The sequence below is a fragment of the Trachypithecus francoisi genome, unplaced genomic scaffold (genome assembly GCF_009764315.1).
Source record: "Trachypithecus francoisi isolate TF-2019V2 unplaced genomic scaffold, Tfra_2.0 Lachesis_group17, whole genome shotgun sequence".
NCBI lineage: Eukaryota > Metazoa > Chordata > Mammalia > Primates > Cercopithecidae > Trachypithecus > Trachypithecus francoisi.
Window position 1 is genome coordinate 14,173,023 of NW_022681462.1, and position 20,249 is coordinate 14,193,271.

Consider the following 20,249-nt stretch of genomic DNA (forward strand, 5'->3'; position numbering starts at 1 on the left):
TTGAGCAAATACTTGTTGAATGGATGATCTAAATGAAGTGATTGTTGAAGGATTTGGTTAACACATTGGCTTTCTGCCCTGTCCTTTCAGCACTTTGGAACCATGCTTCTTTTGGCACATTTCACTGCAGGTAGAAAAGACTTGATAACTGGAATAATTAAATATAGATAGTTCATTTTTTTATATGTCTATAATCTTACATAATCTAATATTGGTTTAAAAATTGGGCTGTTTATACAGCAGGGGTATGGCAAACTATTGCTTGAAAGCCACCTGTGTTTGTAAAGTATTATTAGAATACAGCTTCACTCATTAATTTATATACTATCTATCATAGCTCAAGCTAATGGAATTCCTCTTATTTTTTCCTAATGAGAAAATTAAATATATAGTGCCTAGTTAGAAGTATGTTTATTTGCACATGTGGAAAATGTCTTTCAGTTCTTAAACTGTTAAAAATTATGCATGACATTCTTAGTATAAAAAAAAGAAGCCAAAAAATAAAAATCTCACGTAATGTTCACTCTAAAGAGTCTCTTATTTTTGATGTTAAAGCTAAAATTCCTCTTGGCTGCAATGCTTAATAATTACAATATGCATTTTTAGTGTCTGCTATTTTGGTCTTTGATTTCCTTGGCCCTTGTGAATGAAGTGATTTATTTTTCTACTTTTAAGTAGTAGATTTAATAGTATTTTCTTTCAAGAAAGAGTTAGAAGAGAATTCTTCTGGATAGGTATGTTGTTTAAGAAAATAAGTAGGTATAAATTCAGTCAGATTTTTAAAAATGTTTGGGAACAGCCTAAACTTATAATAAATTTAGGCACTATTTATTTCCCCCCTCCTTGAAACACTTATACCTTTTGCTTAGGAATTATCCTAATTTAAGTAACCTCCCTTATATAGTTTATGATGGACCTGGACCTGGGTATAGAAGTATAGTTTCTTTTTTTTTTAGACAGTCTCACTCTGTCACCCAAGCTGGAGTACAGTGGCATGATTAAGGCTCATTGCAGCCTCTATTTCCCTGGGCTTGTGTTTTCCCACCTCAGCCTCCTCGGTAGCTGGGACCACAGGTGTTTACCAACATGTCTGGCTAATTTTTTTGGTTTTTTTTTGTAGAGATGGGGTTTTGCCATGTTGCCCAGGCTGTTCTCAAACTTCTGGGCTCAAGCAATTTGCCTCCCTTGGCCTCCCAAAATGCTGGGATTACAGACATGAACCACTGTTCCTGACAGTGGTTTTGGTCTTAATTCTTGCTTGCAGACCTGGGAATTTTTTGTTTTCTACTATACAAACTTAACTTTTTGGAGATAGAGCCTACTTGAAGGAAGGCACACAGATTTATTATGTTCAGTATATTTTAAGGTTCAAGAATTTTTTTTTTTCAGTGGAGAAATCTATCTTTTGTACTTTGAGAGATCATGATATATAGTAGAGATCCTTGAAGTGGGGTTCAGAGGGTGGAGAAGGAAGGAGAAGAGGAATCAGAATCACCTTGGGATTTTTTCAATTCAGTACTACCCTACCCCATTCCCAAGAAAGTTCTGATAAATTCTTTCAGGAGGCTATGCCCATGTAGTGAGCCATAGTTACTGATAGTAATACAGAATTGATGTAGGACAAAAGAATAGAAATATAAAACAAATTCTGGATGTAATATGATTTTATGCGGTCTTTTTCTGTTTATAAAAGTATAAGTCTTCATTAAAAGTGTCTTTATTTTGAAGCCTAAGTTTTAAGCTTCTTCAAAAAATGTATTTTGCAATCCTGTATGCCCTTAATGTTGAAAATTTTGGAATGTAGAGGCAAAAAATAAGTTTGCTCTTCAACTATGTCATGAGTTTCTTGAGGGCACGAATGTGTTTTATATACAGTATGCATGTTACCAGCTTTTGTAGATAGCTCTGAGAATACAAATTGTGGGTTAATGTTTGTTCACCTTGGTTCTATTGGATGCCTCCTTCCAGCCTCCTCTTCCCACTCTTCTCTTTCCCATAGGTTTCCTTTCTCAGGCCTTAGAGATTATATAGAGGTCAATTTTCCTTTCAAAACGTAATTTTTAAAAGTGAACATAGGTCTTTTTTTAAAAAAATACAAATAATATTTTATATTCCTAAGTGAAAAGAAATTACTGTGGAAGAACAGCCATTTAGAGTAACATTTCTCATGTCAATGAGAAATGTATCAAAGGTGTGACATAAACATTGTATGTCTTGTATCAAAGGTGTGACATAAACATTGTCATACCAATGAATCTATGTTTTTGTGTATGGGTTGACAATTAGCAGAGTCAGCCACCTGGTTTGTAAGTAAAGTTTTATTGGAACACACACACACACACACATTCATTTACGTATTGTCCATAACTGCTGTTTTGCAACAATGGCAGAGTTGAATAGTTGGAGTGGAGACAGTGTGACTTGTAAAACCTGAAATACTTATTATCTGGCCCGTTTACTGACCCCATTTTAGCGTATGTATTTTCAGAACATCTTTAGTAGCTTTCTTTATTTCTTTGGCTCTCAGAAAACTGACCTCATATGCCTTTGTCATTTCAGATGATCACTTTTAGAATTTTTATCTTTATTTTTTATTTTCTTTTAGATATGAGGTCTTGTTCTGTCACTCAGGCTGGAGTGCAGTGGCACAACCACAGCTCACTACAGCCTCGAACTCCTGGGCTCAAGGGATCCTCTTGCCTCAGCCTCCTGAGTAGCCAGGACTATAGGCATGTGCCACCAGGCTGGGCCAATTTTTTTTTTTTGTAGTGACAGGGTCTCACTATGTTGCCTAGGCTGGTCTTAAACTCCTGGCCTCAAGTGATCCTCCTGCCTTAACCACTTTTTAGATAAAAATTGTTTTTCATAAATACTAGATTGAAGGACATACTTTATAGATAGACATTGAAATTTGATATTGTGAGGTTTTATTCATTCTTACCTTTTGTGTTGAATGCTTCGTTTTAGCTCTTGGTGAGTACATAGATGTTTTGTGAGAAGTCTTTTGAGTTCATGTTTTATTGAATTATGGCTAACAAGAACCCAGTTTATAGAGTTATGGATAGTGCTCTGCTCCTTCTTTGTAAATGTTAACTAAATGTAATAATCAAGATTATACAAATATATATATATATATTAAGGTTAATGTTTTAAAATTAGGGCAAGGAAGGACAAGCCAGCATGTGTAGCTTCATTGGACCATTTCATTGTTTTCCAGAGAGGTTATGCGAGTGTCTTGGTCCTTGCCAAGCTTACATGTTGGGCATGGAGAGGAATGGGAAATAGATCAGAGTTATGAGAAAGTATGGGGCCTGTTCAAGAAGGTATTGGAGCTGACAGGTTCTGTTGAACGCTAATTTAAAATCTGTTAGTTACATGGCTGGCACTGACCCCTGGTGATGATGTATTTTCATTTCTATACAAAATATTCTCTAAAGGAGGCTTTTTTGCCAGCACAGGCAACATAGATCTCGCCTCTACAAATTTTTTTTTTTAGTTAGCTGTACCTGGTGGCATGTGCCTGTAGTCCCAGCTACTTGGAAGGCTGAGGTAGGAAGATCACTTGAGCCCAGGAGTTTGAGGCTGAAGTAAGCTGTGATCTCGCCACTGCACTCCAGCCTGGGTAACAAAGCGAGATCCTGTGTCAAAAAAAAAAAAAAAACCCCATGACTTTTCATTTCAATATTAAATATGATCAAAAGAGTGAAGGTATATTTGCGAATGGGGAGGAGTCACATGGGGTCAAGGGTAGAGAATTAGCATGAAGAGAATAGCATGCATCAATGTGGTATTTAGCTCCAATGGAGTTTTTGTTTTGTTCCATAAAATTGCTGAGAGTTTTTCTTAGTCTATCAGTACAAAAGCATTAAAAGCTATTGTTTGTTTATAAGGAAGTCTGAGCAACTTATAGTTTATGTGTACAGATACATAGCATTTTTTTTTTCCTGAAGGTGAACCATAGTACACTGTGCATTTAAAGTTTGCACATTAAAAAAAAACTCTTGGCCGGGCGCGGTGGCTCAAGCCTGTAATCCCAGCACTTTGGGAGGCCGAGACGGGCGGATCACGAGGTCAGGAGATCGAGACCATCCTGGCTAATACGGTGAAACCCCGTCTCTACTAAAAATACAAAAACTAGCCGGGCGAGGTGGCGGGCGCCTGTAGTCCCAGCTACTCCGGAGGCTGAGGCAGGAGAATGGCGTAAACCCGGGAGGCGGAGCTTGCAGTGATCTGAGATCCGGCCACTGCACTCCAGTCCGGGCGACAGAGCGAGACTCCGCCTCAAAAAAAAAAAAAAAAAAAAAAAAAACTCTTGAGGCAGTCTGGCCAAGCATCTGACACAGTATGCCATATAGGATGATTTGCTTTGAGCATGTAAAGATTTCCCAGCTGCAACTAGCCAGTAATAAAGCCATTAGAGACTTGTTTTGTGTGTATGTAGAGATACACACACAAATGAGATTCTAAAAAGTATTCCACAGAAAAGAATTAGTGGCATTTAAAGAAATGGCTCTGAGGATATGGCTGAATACCAAAGAGTCCCATCGTTTCTTTGACATAAAGTTTTAAAACAGTAATGTATAGAAATACTGATACTAAGCGAACATACTAATACTGATTTAGCAAATATTGCCAAAGCTTCAGCTTTTGATTTCATGATGAATTAAACAGTTTTTGAATTTCCCTCAGGATTACCTTCCTTCACATTCCTTTGTGTACAGGACTTTCAGAAATGGGGACCTGATAAAGGAACTGACAACAAGCCCATAATTATTCATTCCATTCTGGCTACATGTCTATAATTTCACTTTAGAAATAGCAATAGTAAATACATGGAACTTTAATGGCAGTTACATATTTGATTTGATAGACTCCAGGTTATTATTGTTGGACCAGGGTCTCTAACTACTGCCTTTGTGTCCAAAGTAGAGGACAGTTCAGTTCCACAGAATTGAATTCATTAGGAAAATCAGAGTGTGAGTTTAGGTGGTAATACTATTTGAACATTGCCAGTCACTCCAATTCCAATTTCTACCCCACAGACAGTCTTCTTAGACCTCAACTCATGTGTCACAGGGCTAGTGATAACTAATAAAGATAAGTTTGGTATTCTACTCCCTAAATGTATCATATGTCTTACAATGGAATGAAAACACATATATACATTTTTGGAGACAATGTCTTCTTCTGTCGCCCAAGCTGTAGTGCAGCAGTGGCATGATTTTATCACTGTGGCCTCAAACTCCTGGGCTCAAACAACACTCCTGCCGCAGCCTCCTGAGTAGCTGGAACCACAGGCATGTGTCACTATGGCTGGCTAACTATAAAAATCTTTTTTTTTTTGGTAGAAAACTGGGTCTTACTGTGTTATCCAGGCTGGTTTCAAACTCCTGGCCCCCTCAAAGTGCTGAGAGTACAGGCATGAGCCACCATGCCAGGCCCCATTATCTTTATTTAATACAGATACTGGGGGAATCTTTGTATAAAATGGGATGGGCGGCCCATGTCTACTTCTTTTCTTCCCTGACATCTCTTACTTGGGGGATCGCCTACTAATTCATTTTTTTGTTCTAGATCAGACTTAAACAGCTGACACTTCACTTGTTGCATTGTATAGCTCAGATGACACTAGAATGTTTAACCAGACATCTCAATTTGGGAGGTCTTTGTAGGAATTGCAGTCCCTTCATAGATTTCTTAAAATTATATGTGAAACTATGTGTAAATGTACATTTTTAGAGTAGATTACCTGACTTTGATTAGATTTTCAAAGGGGGGTTCATGACCTGTAAAGATAAGAAACACTGTCCTAGAATCTCATTCAAGATACATTTCTCGGGTACCTTCTCTCTGTGAGGCACTAGTTGGTTGCTGGTGCTACAAAAATAAGTCTTGATCTCTTTTCAGAATTTTGGCCCCATGTTTGTGGAGGAAATGGGTCCAGAAACAGCTAACTACAGAACAAGCAAGGAACAGTCCATAGGGTGCCGTGGAAGGATCTTACTGGCTTGAGGCTCAGCAAAGACTTTCTGGCATTAGGCTAGACTCCTGGGGTAACCTTGAGGCAAGATTTCCCTGAGGATAGAGGGATGATCAAAGAGAAAAAAGCTTTGAGAGTAGTAGGTGTCTAAAAATAATAAACTTAATAGCATGTAGCTGTTCTCTGGTGGTGGAGCATATGGTAGATGGGTCTGCTGCTCCATGTCTGGAGCCAGAAGAAAGCCCCTGAGAGCCACATGCTGAGTCTGTCTGCCTGCCACTGCAGCCCCTGTTCCAGACTGAGATCCTCCCTCTTCTCTTGGTAGGTTGCACTGGGGAGATATCAGAAACTTCAATTTCCATTTGAGGGAGAGAAGATTGAAACAAAATCGTAAAACCATGCTTCATTATAAAACTCAAACAGTTGGTTTCAGTTTTTCAATATTATAAAACATCAACCCAATTAGTTAAAGATGCTTGTTTTTGTTTTTCATTGTGATAAGCAAACCTCATAAGGTTGATCAGAGTTTTAGCTGTTAATAGCTTTGGGATTTTCCCCCCCGCTTAGTGCACATTTTTATGAGTTTTGGCAGGTGCTCATAGTCATGTAACTGCCACCACAATCAATATACAGAACTTTTCCATCATCTCCAACCTTTTTCTTGTGCCCCTTTGAAATGGGCTTCTTTATAGATTTTCCCTTAAACATGCAAGCTAAGCAGATCTTGCCTTTTTCTTCATTTATACATCCAAAAAAGAGGTCAGCCTTGCCTCCTCGCTGTTTTATGTCATCTTGTCTTGCGTCTAACACACCCATACCAGCCCTTTAACCTTTTATAGAACTTTGTTTTTAATAAAGCCTCTGGCCTTTTCCCCATTCCCACCTTCATTTCTCTGGAGCTGTTCCAACAATGTGAATTACATAATTAAACTACCATTGTAGGCCGGGCACTGTGGCAGATGCCTGTAGTCCTAGCACTTTGGGAGGCCAAGGCAGGTGTATCAGCTGAGGTCAGGAGTTTGAGACCAGCCTAGACAACATGGAGAAACCCCATCTCTACTAAAAATACAAAAAATTAGCCGGGTGTGGTGGCAGGTGCCTATAATCCCAGCTACTCAGGAGGCTGAAGCAGGAGAATCACTTGAACCTGGGGGGCAAAGTTTGCAGTGAGCCAAGATTGCCTCACTTCACTCCAGCCTGGGTGAAAGAGCGAAACTCTGCCTCAAATAAAAAAACAACTATCATTGTATTTTACACTGCTTTAATCACAGGCTATTCAATACCTCAGAGTTTAAGGCTAGTATACAGCATAAGCAGGATGATGTAAGAGGCTGTGGGTTTTTTTTTTTTTTTGGCATTTAGGATTATTAGTTATTCTGAAACTTCTTTTGCCCACAGGTAGGCTAACAAGAAGGGAGATACAAGATGATTTTAGTAAAGAGCTAGTCCTTTACTAAGGACTTTACTGGAACAGATTGTGTCGTAAGCAGGTTGGTGTTTGAAACTCCATTTCTGTTAGCATTCCTTTCCAGCTCCCTGAGTCATCTACCTTTGTCCTTTCTAATCCATACTAAAGTGGAATGTTCTTTTAAAACTATCTTCTTAGCTGATAAGGATATGGGTCAGATGTTCCACAAGGTTGACTAATTTTATGACATCAGCTGATTTCTACAAAAAGGTGATGAATATACATATCTGTTTGTAGTGTTAGAATTTTTTTAAACCATCTGTATATCACTTTTACCTTTTACACTTAGAAAATACTCAGAAGTCTTTGAACTTCTTAAAATGTCTAAATTTATTTATTTATTTTTTTTGAGACGGAGTCTCGCTCTGTCTCCCAGGCTGGAGTGTGGTGGTGCAATCTCGGCTCACCGCAAGCTCCGCCTCCTGGGTTCACGCCATTCTCCTGAGTCAGCCTCCCAAGTAGCTGGAACTACAGATGCCCGCCACCATGCCTGGCTAAGTTTTTGTTTTTTAGTAGAGACGGGGTTTCACCGTGTTTGCCAGGATGGTCTCAATCTCCTGACCTCATGATCCACCCACCTCGGCCTCCCAAAGTGCTGGGATTATAGGCATGAGTTACCACACCCGGCCACTTCTTAAAATTTCTATAAAAATTCTAGATTATAATAAGGTTTAGGGAGCAATTGGTACCTTTTCTTCATAGGTACTATCTACTTTGTAGGATTGTTTGCCATCTGTAACCACAGTGTTTTACTTACTTCTTTTTTTTTCATCTGAGTTTTCTGCCAATTCTTTTATTGTCATCTCTTCTCTAGTTTTCCAGGTTTAAAGTGTACAGTTGGGAGCATTATAGTTTTATATCTCTTTAGCATTTTGGAAATTCCTACAATTTTTATTGAAAGGGCAGTAGTTACAGGAGTTTGAGAGGCAAGTACATCAAGAGGAAGAAATACAAATGTATAAGTAGGTTAACACATGAGCATTGAATAAGTGAGAAGCAACTTACAATATGTGTTTTAAAATCAACTTTTAATTTTAGAATAGTTTGATTTACAAAAAGTTGCAAAGATACACTATTTTTAACTAGAAACATTATAAAGCTATCCAAGCTAATTTGTTACCTGTATCTCATTTTTAAAATTCCCGCTGAGTCAAACAAAGCACAAGGTAATTACTAAGAGTACTGATGGAATTTTTCTTTCAAGGTCAAAAGTGAAAATATATAAAAGATAGCTGAGAAGAAACATGGATGTACAAGGAGAATACCTATGACTGGACTAAATATGGAAAGAAGTAGAAGTGGGCCATTAAATACAGATTTCTATTTATAGACAGGCTTGTTTAAGACAGGTGTCTTCATTGTACATATAGTCCTAATGCCAAAAGCAGATTGAAAAATATTCTCTTATTTCAAAAGAACATGAAACACCATTTCAAAGGGTTTTTTTGGTTTTTAATGAAGCAAAGCTTTAAGCATTTTTCCTTTTTAAAAACTTTGTAAAAAGTTACGTATGCAAAGCTGTATATCCTGTAGTTAATGATTATTGCTAATGTTTGGGTACTCATATGTCAGGCATTGTGCTGAATCCTTTATGTTTGTGATTTCATTTAATATTCATAACAGACCTGGAAGATAGGTACTATTATGTCATTTTACAAAAGAGGAGACTGAAGTTCAGAGTAAGTTGCCTAAGAGAAGGGGCCCTGATGAACCAGGTACATAGGCCCCAAGACCCGGTTCTTTGGTATCCTGTAGTAACAATAAGGAGTACATCCCTGTCTTTATCTCTAGTGCACAGAATGTGGCATACTTTATGTGCTTATCAACAACAGTATTAATAACAATAGCAACAAACATTTATTCAGCACTAATGTGCTAAGCATTGTTCTCAACTCTTCTACATGTATTTCTTACATGTTACTCAGATAACTCTAGGAGCTCACTATTATCCTTTTTTCATAATGGAAGACACAGTGGAGGCTGAGAGGGATTGAGTTATCCACACAAGTTTCCTTAGCTAATACGGCAGAATTTAGGCCCAGGTCTACCTCAGCCCACATTCCTAATCACTGTGATGTATTGTAGAACACTCACCAGTTGCCATCGATGTTCGAAAGAAACTTGAAAGTCTTTAAAGTATGGCCTTTCCATCAGTTCTCTGTCTTTCCTTGAGTAGAGTAGAGCAGGTTCCATTCCTTCCTTTAGAGCCTGAAATACCCTCACTTCTCTTTGAAGTTCTTCCCGTGATACATTTAACAAATATTTATTGAATAGCTACTGTGTGATAGGCATTGGGCACTGAGATACAAGCGAACAAGATAGTCAAGGGCCTAATACTCATAGAGCTCTATATTAGTGGGAGAGATAAAACATAAATTCATAAATAAAATAATTTAGAAGACTAATTTCCCATCACTGCTCTTCTGGCCCAGTCTTACCCCTAACAGTCACATCTCTCTGTCTGAAGTCCTTTTTTCTGGTTTAGCTGGGGCTACAGGCATGTGTCAGCATGCCCATCTAATTTTCCAAGTTTTTGTAGTCACTATGTGAGGCTATCGAAGTTTCCTTTATTCATTACGTTTATTCTACAAACCTATCAAATACCCACTATTTTAATTATTGGAAATGCAAAAATAAAGGCAGTCACTCCCCTTAAAGAACTTAAAATTTTGTATAACACAGTGTTTCCCAAATTTTCCCATGTTAAACTTACATAGAAAATGAGTAGGGTAAATATAAGAGACCATTTAGTTGGGAAGGAGACTGTGGCTGCCTCCAGCCCTGCCCAGCTGCCTAGAGGGCTGAAGGAATCAATAACACAGGCATGCAATAGCAAGCCAGTTCTGAATTTTTGGTTTAGTGAGATGTTTGCACAAAAATATGTTTATTGTGCAACTGGGCAATAGCTATGAATGTGGTTCAGGAGATCTTTCACTAACTGGCTTCTACCTACAAAGAATAACTGGTGTTCTCCATTCTCAGAATGCTTGGGTCTACTTTTTTTTTTTTTTTTTTAAAGAGGCAGGGTCTCACTCTGTTGCCCAGGCTGAAGTGCAGTGGTGTGACCATAGCTCACTGTTACCTTGAACTTGTAGGCTCAAGGGATCCTCCTGCCTCCGCCTCTTGAGTAGCTGGGGCTACAGGCATGTGTCAGCATGCCCATCTAATTTTCCAAGTTTTTGTAGAGACAAGTTCTCACTATGTTACCCAGGCTGGTAACTCCTGGGCTCAAGCGATTCTCCTGCCTAGGTCTCCCAAAGTGCTGGGATTATAGGTGTGAGTGACCTCACTTGGCCTTGGGTCTACTTTTTATTATGCGTATGTTCTCCCACCAAAGTGAGTGGCTTGCTCACCAAAGTTAATTGTGCTTGTTCTCAAATGTGTTCATGCTAGTTATCTTGGTTATAATGACATAATATAATTAAATTTTATATAAACTAGTGAAATGGGTTTTAAAAAACTCTTACTATGAAAACTGAGTTGAATGCTTTGGGAAACTTGGATAAAGATGAATAGCAAAAAAAAAAAAAAAACATGTTGAGTAGGTGTGACAACTATGAAAGACTGGGAAAATTGCATAAATCTAGAATGATTCTTCTGCATGCAGATTGTTTCACAAATGTCTAAGCTCTTGGTCCACTTGGAAGAAACTGAAACTGAAAATCGCAGAATGTATATTATTGATGTGGCTTATATAAGAAATATGACACATAGCTCTGGTCAACAGATTCGTGCTATAACTAAGCAAAAGACCTTGGTGAATGAGTGTAGGCTTATTTGTAAAGAGTTAAAATAGTTAATATATCTAAAACTTTTTCATGATTCGATGCTTGCACTTATTTTTAAAATTAACTACTTGTTCAGATGTTTTAAATAATTAAATAAGTGCGTTTCTGGTATATGTGCTCAGTGTAGCAGGAGAAGGAGCAGCTGGTGAGTTGGTGAAGTCCTAATCAAGTTAAGGATAAGAGGTAATGTTAGAGCTGAGACTTGAAGTATGAGTAAAAGTTTGCCCAAAAAATCAGGGGTAGATAACTCCAGGTTGAAGAGAATGTGGTATGCAAAGGCCCACAGGCATGAGAGAACAGAAGGTGCTCTAAGAACTGTAATTTTTATAGTACTCCTAGAGAATAAGAATGCAAATAAGTGGGAAATGAAGGTAGGCAAGGTAAGTAGGGGCCACGCTGCAAGCTCATTGTCAATTGGGGGATCGTTGTGGCTGAAATAAGAAGATGCTGGAAAACACAGGGGATGGAAGGTCGGTCCTGTGCCTTATAGCAGGCTAAGCGAAATGTATTTTTTAGGAAGCAAATAGGGAGTAGCTGTGCTTTAAATTCCTCAATCTGAAACCCCAAATTACATAGGAAATACAGATTTCTCATGGTTTTTGGTCACTGTTATTGAAGTGGCTACTTTGAAATTTCCCTGGTTTTTTATTTTTTTATTTTTAACACCCTTTATCAGGGATAGCTGACCTTGTAGTTTAATTTCTGTATATTTATGACGTTTATTGTGTGAATTTTTATAGTTTTAAAATCCCTAATTTTATGATAGAGAACTATAATCTTAACCAAGTGCACAGTGAACAGGTATCTGAGAAATTACTTCAAGCTCTATGTAAATCACTGAAATATCCTACAAAGACCACCTACGTATACATTTTGAATTCATTCTGCCTTCAGTGTATTTAACACTTTTTTTCAATTTGTTAGTAATGGCAGTGAGATAAAAAAACAGGCTTAAGAGATTTGTCCTAGCCTCATTGCTCCTTAGCCATGTAACACTGGGCAAGTTATTTAACTGCTTTAAGTTTGGTTTCCTGACTCATAAAAAGTAGAAATAATCAAAGAACCTACTTCATAGGATTTTAGTGAGGATTATTGATAAAATTCATAAAAGCATTTGCTGTGTGCCAGGCATTCTGGCAAAGGCTCCACCATAGCAAAGATTGCTATCGTTACACATTCAACAAATATTTATGAAGTGCCTCCTATATGTCAGGTATTATGCTGGGCATAGTAAAAACAATGGAATTAAGAGTCTAGATTGTGCTTCTTTTTAAAATTCTATAACTTTTGTATTTATTCTTCACCTTTGGTTTTAAATATATGTTTATATATTTGTTATCAGTGTACTTAATTTGATGTACATTTCGTTTATGATTCATGAATAATTTAATACTTTGTTTTTATTTTTAGCAAAATATTCTATAAAGTAGAAGAACCATATTTACATTCTTATAATTTTCTTTATCAAACATGTTAGTCTGCAGTTTTCATTGTATTAAATAACCTCATCTATCCTAACAAATTTTTGTTATTGCAAAGATACGCTTTAGCTAATTCTTTAACCTTCAGGATTGCAGGAGGCCTCTACTCTGTCAAGTTGATGAGACTAAACAACATTATGAACATGCTTAGGTGACTATTTTGTTTGATGAGTTTTATTGAAGGATATCTAGATTCACATACTGCAAGCGCTAGGTTATATGTAGAATTACCTTTAACCAGCAACTTCAACCATGTTTATAGGTTTTGTGTCTACCAAACTCAAGATAAATGTAAGAGGCCTTGTCTTAGAGGACTGTTGTAGCTATTAAAATAATTAAGTACCTGTTTTCATATTGTGTGGAGGTGGAGATGTTTAAAGAATTGGTGTGTGTTCATTATGTGGTGTTTAGTGGGCCGAGGAGGCTTTGCACAGTGTCCTTGGCATTAAGTTGTCAAAGTTTAGGTGAAATTTTAGGAAGGATGGTTAACGGCCATCATAGGATCAGTTCTTTGATCATCTATCATTAAGCATGGCAAAACCTTGGAAATGAAATGTCTTTTCTTAATTTCTTGATGGTGGAAAATAAGACAATGGATTCAGTTAATCACTTGAAGGAAATATTGTAGTTGATGGTAGTGTGAGCGTATCAGCGTGTGTTACTTCTGGGGATTCTTTTATAGTTGGGTAGGTTGGTTCCGATTTTTTGCTATTATAAAAACCGTGTAATAAATGTAAAACTTTACATTTCTGAATTTTCTAAGAATAAATGTTCAGAAATGGTGTTTTCTTCAGAGGATATGAACTTTTTGAAGGTTTTGTTATGTATTTCGAATTGCTTTCCAAAAAGAGTATATCAGGCTGGGCGCACTGGCTCACACCTATAATCCCAGCACTTTGGGAAGCTGAGGTGGGCACATCACCTGAGGTCAGGAGTTCGAGACTAGCCAACATGGTGGAACCCCATCTTTACTAAAAATAGAAAAATTAGCCGGGTGTGGTGGCATGTGCCTGTAATCCCAGCTGCTTGGGAGGCTGAGGCAGGAGAATCACTTGAACCTGAGAGGCAATGAGCTGAGATCGTGCCATTGCACTGTAGCCTGGGCAACAAGAGTGAAACTCCGTCTCAAAAAAAAAAAGAGTATATCAATTTGCACTCTCATTCATATTAATTTGTTGGTCTAACAGCTATTTTTTGAGCACCAACTGTATGTATATTAGTAGAGAACCATAATGATAAAACCCTCCACTCATCTAGTTTCTAGTTTACAATCTAGTAAAGAAGTGGACAATGAAAAATATGTAATGTGATTTCAAGTAGTGATAAGTGAAATAAAGAAAAAGAAAGATAAAGGAACAGAGAATGAAGGGGTAGAGGTAATATTTTAGATAGGCTGGGTAGAGAAGTTCTCTCTAAGTTGACGTTTGAGTAGAGACCTACAGTCTCTTTTATTGCCAATCTCACTGTATTTATTAAAGCATTTAATATTATCACTTTAAAACATATTTGCCAGTTGAGATGAAAAATATTTTTAAATTTCTAAATTTTTCTTTAGATTTTTATTTATTAGCAAGTTGATCATTTTTCCATTGGCTGTTGTATTAACTGCTGTTTGACACATTTAATACAGAACTAACCTTTTATTTGTAGTAATCGGTCATTGGATTTTGAATTGCTCTGATGCTTTAATATAACAAAAAGGCACACTATTCAAATTTGGCTTCCTAGAGAATACAGTGCAAAATTTAGACTGAAAATAAGTGAGTTTTATAATTCTGGCTCCCAAATATATAGTTTTTGCTTAGAATTTTACTAAGGCTGACTTCAGTAACTGCTGAAGTAGCAGATTATATTGAAGGATATTGAGCATGAATGATTGGGTTAGTACTGGTGTATGTAATTGTTTGGAGGACAGTGTTGGTGCCACGATTTCTAACTAGCTCTTTGAAAAGACCTGTTTACTTACATGTAAAAATGTTACAAATTTTTGCCTTTGGACTGTGAGGATTATGAATATGTCAACTGATTCAATCCACCACTGGAAAAATTGCCTTCACATTTTCCTTTCCATAGGTTAGTAACGTTTATTTTAGAATAATTAAAATTACTATTTTTGTTTTGAGACGGAGTCTTGCTCTGTTGCTCAGGCTGGAGTGCAATGGCGCGATCTCGGCTCACTGCAAGCTCCGCCTCCCGAGTTCACGCCATTCTCCTGCCTCAGCCTCCCGAGTAGCTGGGAGTACAGGCGCCTGCCACTACACCCAGCTAATTTTTTGTATTTTTAGTAGAGACGGGGTTTCACCGTGTTAGCAGGATGGTCTCGATCTCCTGACCTCATGATCCACCTGCCTTGGCCTCCCAAAGTGCTGGGGTTACAGGTGTTAGCCACCACGCATGGCCTTAAAATTAATTTTTAAAAACCCCAAATATATGGGAGTTAATAGCTGGTAAAATAAAAATATGTACTTGATTTGATAATTTGCTTATAAATTATAAGTGGTAGAAGACAAAAAACTTTCTTAGGAAATTTACTTTTCCAGGCTTGTAATATGTGATTGTTCATTCTATTTGTTTATTACAGAGGGATTGCTTTGTACTTCCTGTACTAGTTTTGTGACCTATAAAATTTCTTATGCAAAGCAAAGTTTTCTATTTAGGTTTTCTTTCATCAAACTTGTATATAATATCTGTTTTTTTTTTTTTTTTTTTTTTTTTTTTTTTGCAACAATTCGTCTTTATTTCTCATTTTCCTCTGGGCGTGCGGAATCTGGTATATTTCACCCCAGGTACATTCGGGATAGTTGGCTCTTCGCTGGGTCAGGACGGCTGGGTGCCTTCTCCCCTGGCATGGTTCTCTTCTCTGCAGGGCGAGGGGCAGGGAGCTAGTAGAACCTCGCAATGCCAGCCGCAATGGCAGACCCAGTGGAGCCCAGGATGAATTTGGTCAACCCGGAGAGTCCAGTTGCTCCCAGTGACTGCAGAGTGGCCACAAGGCTGCCCGGGGCAACTCCACCCCCATTGGCAATGGCCGCTGCGGACATCATCTTGGCTGCTATGGAGGACGAGGCGATTCTCGTCGCAGTGAAGCCCAAGGCACTGAGCACCACGGGCACAGCCTCCACGGCCACAACTCCTCCAATCACAACTGTAGCAATCCTCGCCAGGGGCAAGACACAGGTGGCACAGCCAGAGGCCACCCTGGCCACTTTGGCCACACCGGTCACTGCTGATGAGGTGAAAGCGGAGGCCACCATGCCCGCTCGGGTTAATTCCGTGGCCCAGAGAAGGAGAGTTCCTGAGAATGTGAAGCTGACCCCACCGTCTTAAGCTTGGATGTGTTCCTATAATATCTGTTGATCCAGTATTTTATTTTTTGAATTAAAGTAGTAGGTGGTTGTAATCTGGTTTCTAATCAGTGATCAAACCACTTTTGTTTTAAACTAAAGATTTAAAAGTAGGACAAGGAATAATTTTCAGAGAACAGATTTCATTAATTAATAGCTGTTTGTTTCATTCATTTATTCACTTATTCACAAATGTTTGAGTGCTGCCAACACTGGGGAGCTAACCCGTTAGTTAAAGGTGATGAATATGGTAGGGAGTATCAAGTGGCAGTTACTACCCTTATGGAGTTTAAGGTCGTATAACAGAGTCAGAGAACTTAGCAGACAGTTTGGAGACTGTAAGAATTGCTGTGATAGGAGGCGGTAGCGCCTGAAGCCAGGAGCTGCACCAGATTCACTACTAGGGTTGAGGGTCACAAATGGCTTCTAAAGGAAGTGATACTTTTGCCTTTTGGTCCTTGATGGGGCATACATGTGTGACTGCACATACACACTTACACAAAATATTTTTTAATTAAATTTTAAATTGTAAGATACATATAACATAAAATTTACTATCTTAATTATTTTAAAATGTATCCTTCAGTGTTGTTAAGTATATTTGTATTATTTTGCAACCAATCTTCAGAACTTTTTCATCTTGTAAAACTGCGACTCTGAAGCATTAAAGAATGAACAGTTCCCCATTCCCTTCTACTCCCCCTCCCCTAATCCCCTGGCAAGTGCTATTCTGGTTTCTGTCTCTATGAATTTGATTACTTTAGATGACTCACAAGTGGACAAAAGCCTTTTTTTTTTCCTCCTTGCTTTTACCGCCCAGGCTAAAGTGCAGTGGCGCGATCTCGGCTCACTGTAACCTCCGCCTCCCGGGTTCAAGCAATTTTCCTGCCTCAGCCTCCTGAGTAGCTGGGATTACAGGCGGCTGCCACCATGCCCGACTAATTTTTGTACTTTTAGTAGAGACAGGTTTTCGCTATGTTGGCCAGGCTGGTCTTGAACTCCTGACCTTAGGTGATCCGCCCACCTTCGCCTCCCAATGTGCTGGGATTACAGGCGTGAGCCACTGTGCACAGCCACAAAAACCTTTTTAAATCTCAAGTTTTCTTTCTGCTGTTTTGAAAATTGCCTGATTTCTGTTACCAATTACATATTACTGGTTTTGCTCTCCTGGGGAAATCTGAGAACATACAAAAGCCCTAGGGGGTTGTTTATATGGCAGTGTTCTTGCCAGGGGAAGCATGAAGCCAACATATAGCCTTAGAGAGACCCTCTTTTCTCTGGCCATCCTGAGGCATCTCAGGCAGTATGGTGCTATTTTAGGAGAAGCAGCATGGTTTGAAAAGGGAGAAATACTATCAAAACTTGGGTTTTTCCCAGAAGACTTTCTTAAACCAGGGGTTGGCAAACCTTTTCTGTAAGGGGCAGATAGTAAATATTTTAGGTTTTATAGGCCATACAATCTGGGGATGATTACTCAATTCAGCCATAGTAGCATGAAAATAGCCGTAGACTATATGTAAACTATGTTCCAATAAAACTTTATGAAAACAAGTGGCAGCTCTCACAGACCCATAGTTCGTTGACCTCTGTCTTAATATCCTCAGGTTACACATGACTGGAGAGAAACTTTGGCTGAAGCCCATGGCTGGGAGATCATTCAGCTAGTTCATGACTTGAAACCTAGAAATTCAATATGGTATTTCATCAAATTTGGGCCATTGTTTTTAAGTTACACCTTTTGTGTACCACTAAAAAAGAAAATAAGTCAACCAACTAATTGTAAGAACCTATTGGTTATATGGTGGATCCTGTTTTCAGAAATGTTAAAATGTTGGGTAGGGGTGAAGGGAGTGTGTCTGAATCAGTGAAGCAATAATAATACCAGCCAACATTTGCGTACTTACTATGGGGCCAGACACTTTGCTAATCACTTTATATGCATTATCTCATTTATCTTCATAGCAAATTAATGAAGTAAATGAAAAAGACTTAGAGTGGTTAAATAATTTGCCAGAATAAGTGGTGGATTCTAAGAAACCCAGGTAGCCTGGCATTAAAGCCTGTGTTCTCTCTCAGTTACTATACTTTAATGCCTCATTCAGTTTTAAAGGAGGCTTTTTGTCAAATGATATAATTCATGTTGGAATTGATGTAGTTTATTGAATCGGGTCATGGAGGAAACAGCAACTACATAATTTCCCTTCAGCATGTCCTTGCAATTTCAGACATTTCTCAGTATAGCCAGCTATTGTGTGCCAGTGCCCTCAAAAAAAAAAAAAAAAAAGATTTATGAAACTGTTTTTTAAATGATAACATGCAAAACTTGCTGGACAAGGTGTTGATGCTCTGTATGCCAGTAGAGTGTCCATGATGCTAGCCAGCACTTCTGGTCCTGCTGCAGAGGAGAGTGAGCTCCACATATTACTGCAATTTCACCTTCTGCATCTGTGGGCCTTACATCCAGGATGGTGCAATCCTGCATGAATGATGCAGACTTCTGCAAAGATGACCTTATTGACTTTCAAAGATATAGGACACACATGAATCACTCAGTTCTCAGAGTCTTAGAGAATTCTGGTGTTTGTAGCACAGGCTGCATACAACTAACAGAACAAAAGTTGTGGGAACTTGCTTTTGAGCGCATTAGGGTTTTCAGCACTTGTGACCATCAAAAAGAAAAGTCAAAATGAAATGGCAGTTAAAGATGGTATGCATGTAATAATCTCAAACCACATCACAGCATCAACTTCTTATTCAAGCCAAACAGAAGCCTTCTCATTGAAACTTAGTTTGAAGAGAGGTAAAGTTTATTTTTTACTCTATTTGCAAATTAATTTTCACTGGGAAATAAATGACTTCTCTTACTAAGATTAATTTTATATTCTGTGAATGAAATTTCCAATGTAGTGAAGTAAATTGTAAGCAAACATTTTATTTTTTGGGGGGTGGTGAACTAGTCTGAAAGAGGGTCCATTTTTTTATCTTCACAAGTACCTGTTGACTCATAAAACCTGTAAATTGCCAGTCTTAGCTGAGATGTGGAGGAGAAAGATAAAGTAGTTGGTGAAGTTGTGTGAGGGGAAAAAGTGCAAGGCCTTACAAGCAAGAGATGTGGTATGTTAGAGAACCCAATGCTCCATGTTCCTGGAGCAGCATGTTAGGGGTAGTAGGAGAAGAAAGAGTGGAAGGTAAAAAAGGTCAAATCAGTAAGGACCTTGCCAACTCTGTCTTCTAGTTAGGATTAGATTCAGCTACATAGAATAGAGAAACCCAGAATAATACAATAGATCTGGAGAGAGGCAATCCACAGTTGGTAGGACAATTATGTGGTCATCAGAAACTTGGGCTTCTCTGTCTGGCTGCTCTGCCATCCTTAGAGTATCTCCTCTTGGTCCAGATGGCCACCAGAATGAACACTATTCATCATGCCTCTAGTCCAAACAGCAGGAAGAAGGAAGATGGCACAGACCCTGCCCTTTCACAGAGACTTCCTGAAAATCTTTTAATTCACTTCTAGTTAATTATGTTGACCAGAACTTTGGCACAAATAGCTGCAAGGGAGACTGGAAATTGAGTCTTTTATTTTGGATGGCAGTGTGCCCAGCTGAAAGTCAGGGTTCTAAAGTGAAAGGGAAAAAAATGATGTTGGGGTAGGCAGCTAATAATCTCTGCCATGCCGTACTAGTGCTTTATTTTGTGAATGATGCAATAAGAAGGGAAACATGCCAAATTCTTTTTTTAAAAGATTGCCACTTGAGAGATGGAGGGTGGGTTGGAAAGAAGTAAAGGATCATAGAGACCACTGCAGTAACACAGGTCATGAGACTGACAGGACTTGGTCATTGATCACATATGAGCAGGCTTCTGTCTTTGCAGCCGAGTATGTTATGTTGCCATAGAGACAGGAGTAATTGAAGCTGATTGTGTAGAAGAGGAGGTCTACTTAGAATGAGATTTTCAAGGAGCAGGCAGAAAGAGGAGGAAAATAGAGTATGGTGTTTCATAGGTCAAGGGGAATAGAGCACTTCAAGGTTTAGAGAGTGGTCTGTTGTGTCACATGTATCTGCGAGTGCAGATAAGAAGTACTGATGTTATTGATAGGATTTAGCAACTTAGCAAAGTGAGAGGTGTTTGGGTCATGGGAACGGATCCCTCATGCATGGCTTGGTGCTGTCCTTGTGGTGATGA

At 38.5% G+C, this 20,249-nt stretch overlaps 2 protein-coding genes across 2 annotated transcripts in view; one reads left to right on the top strand and one right to left on the bottom strand.

Annotated features, from left to right (window-relative positions):
• Positions 1-20,249, top strand: part of UGP2 (UDP-glucose pyrophosphorylase 2) — a 54,245-nt gene that overhangs the window by 18,565 nt on the left and 15,431 nt on the right. The gene's annotated exons all lie outside the window — the stretch shown is intronic.
• Positions 15,436-16,075, bottom strand: LOC117099725 (interferon alpha-inducible protein 27, mitochondrial-like). The gene has a single exon (XM_033239224.1). The coding sequence runs from the start codon at positions 15,969-15,971 to the stop codon at positions 15,600-15,602; it is 372 nt and encodes a 123-aa protein (XP_033095115.1). The 5' UTR covers positions 15,972-16,075; the 3' UTR covers positions 15,436-15,599.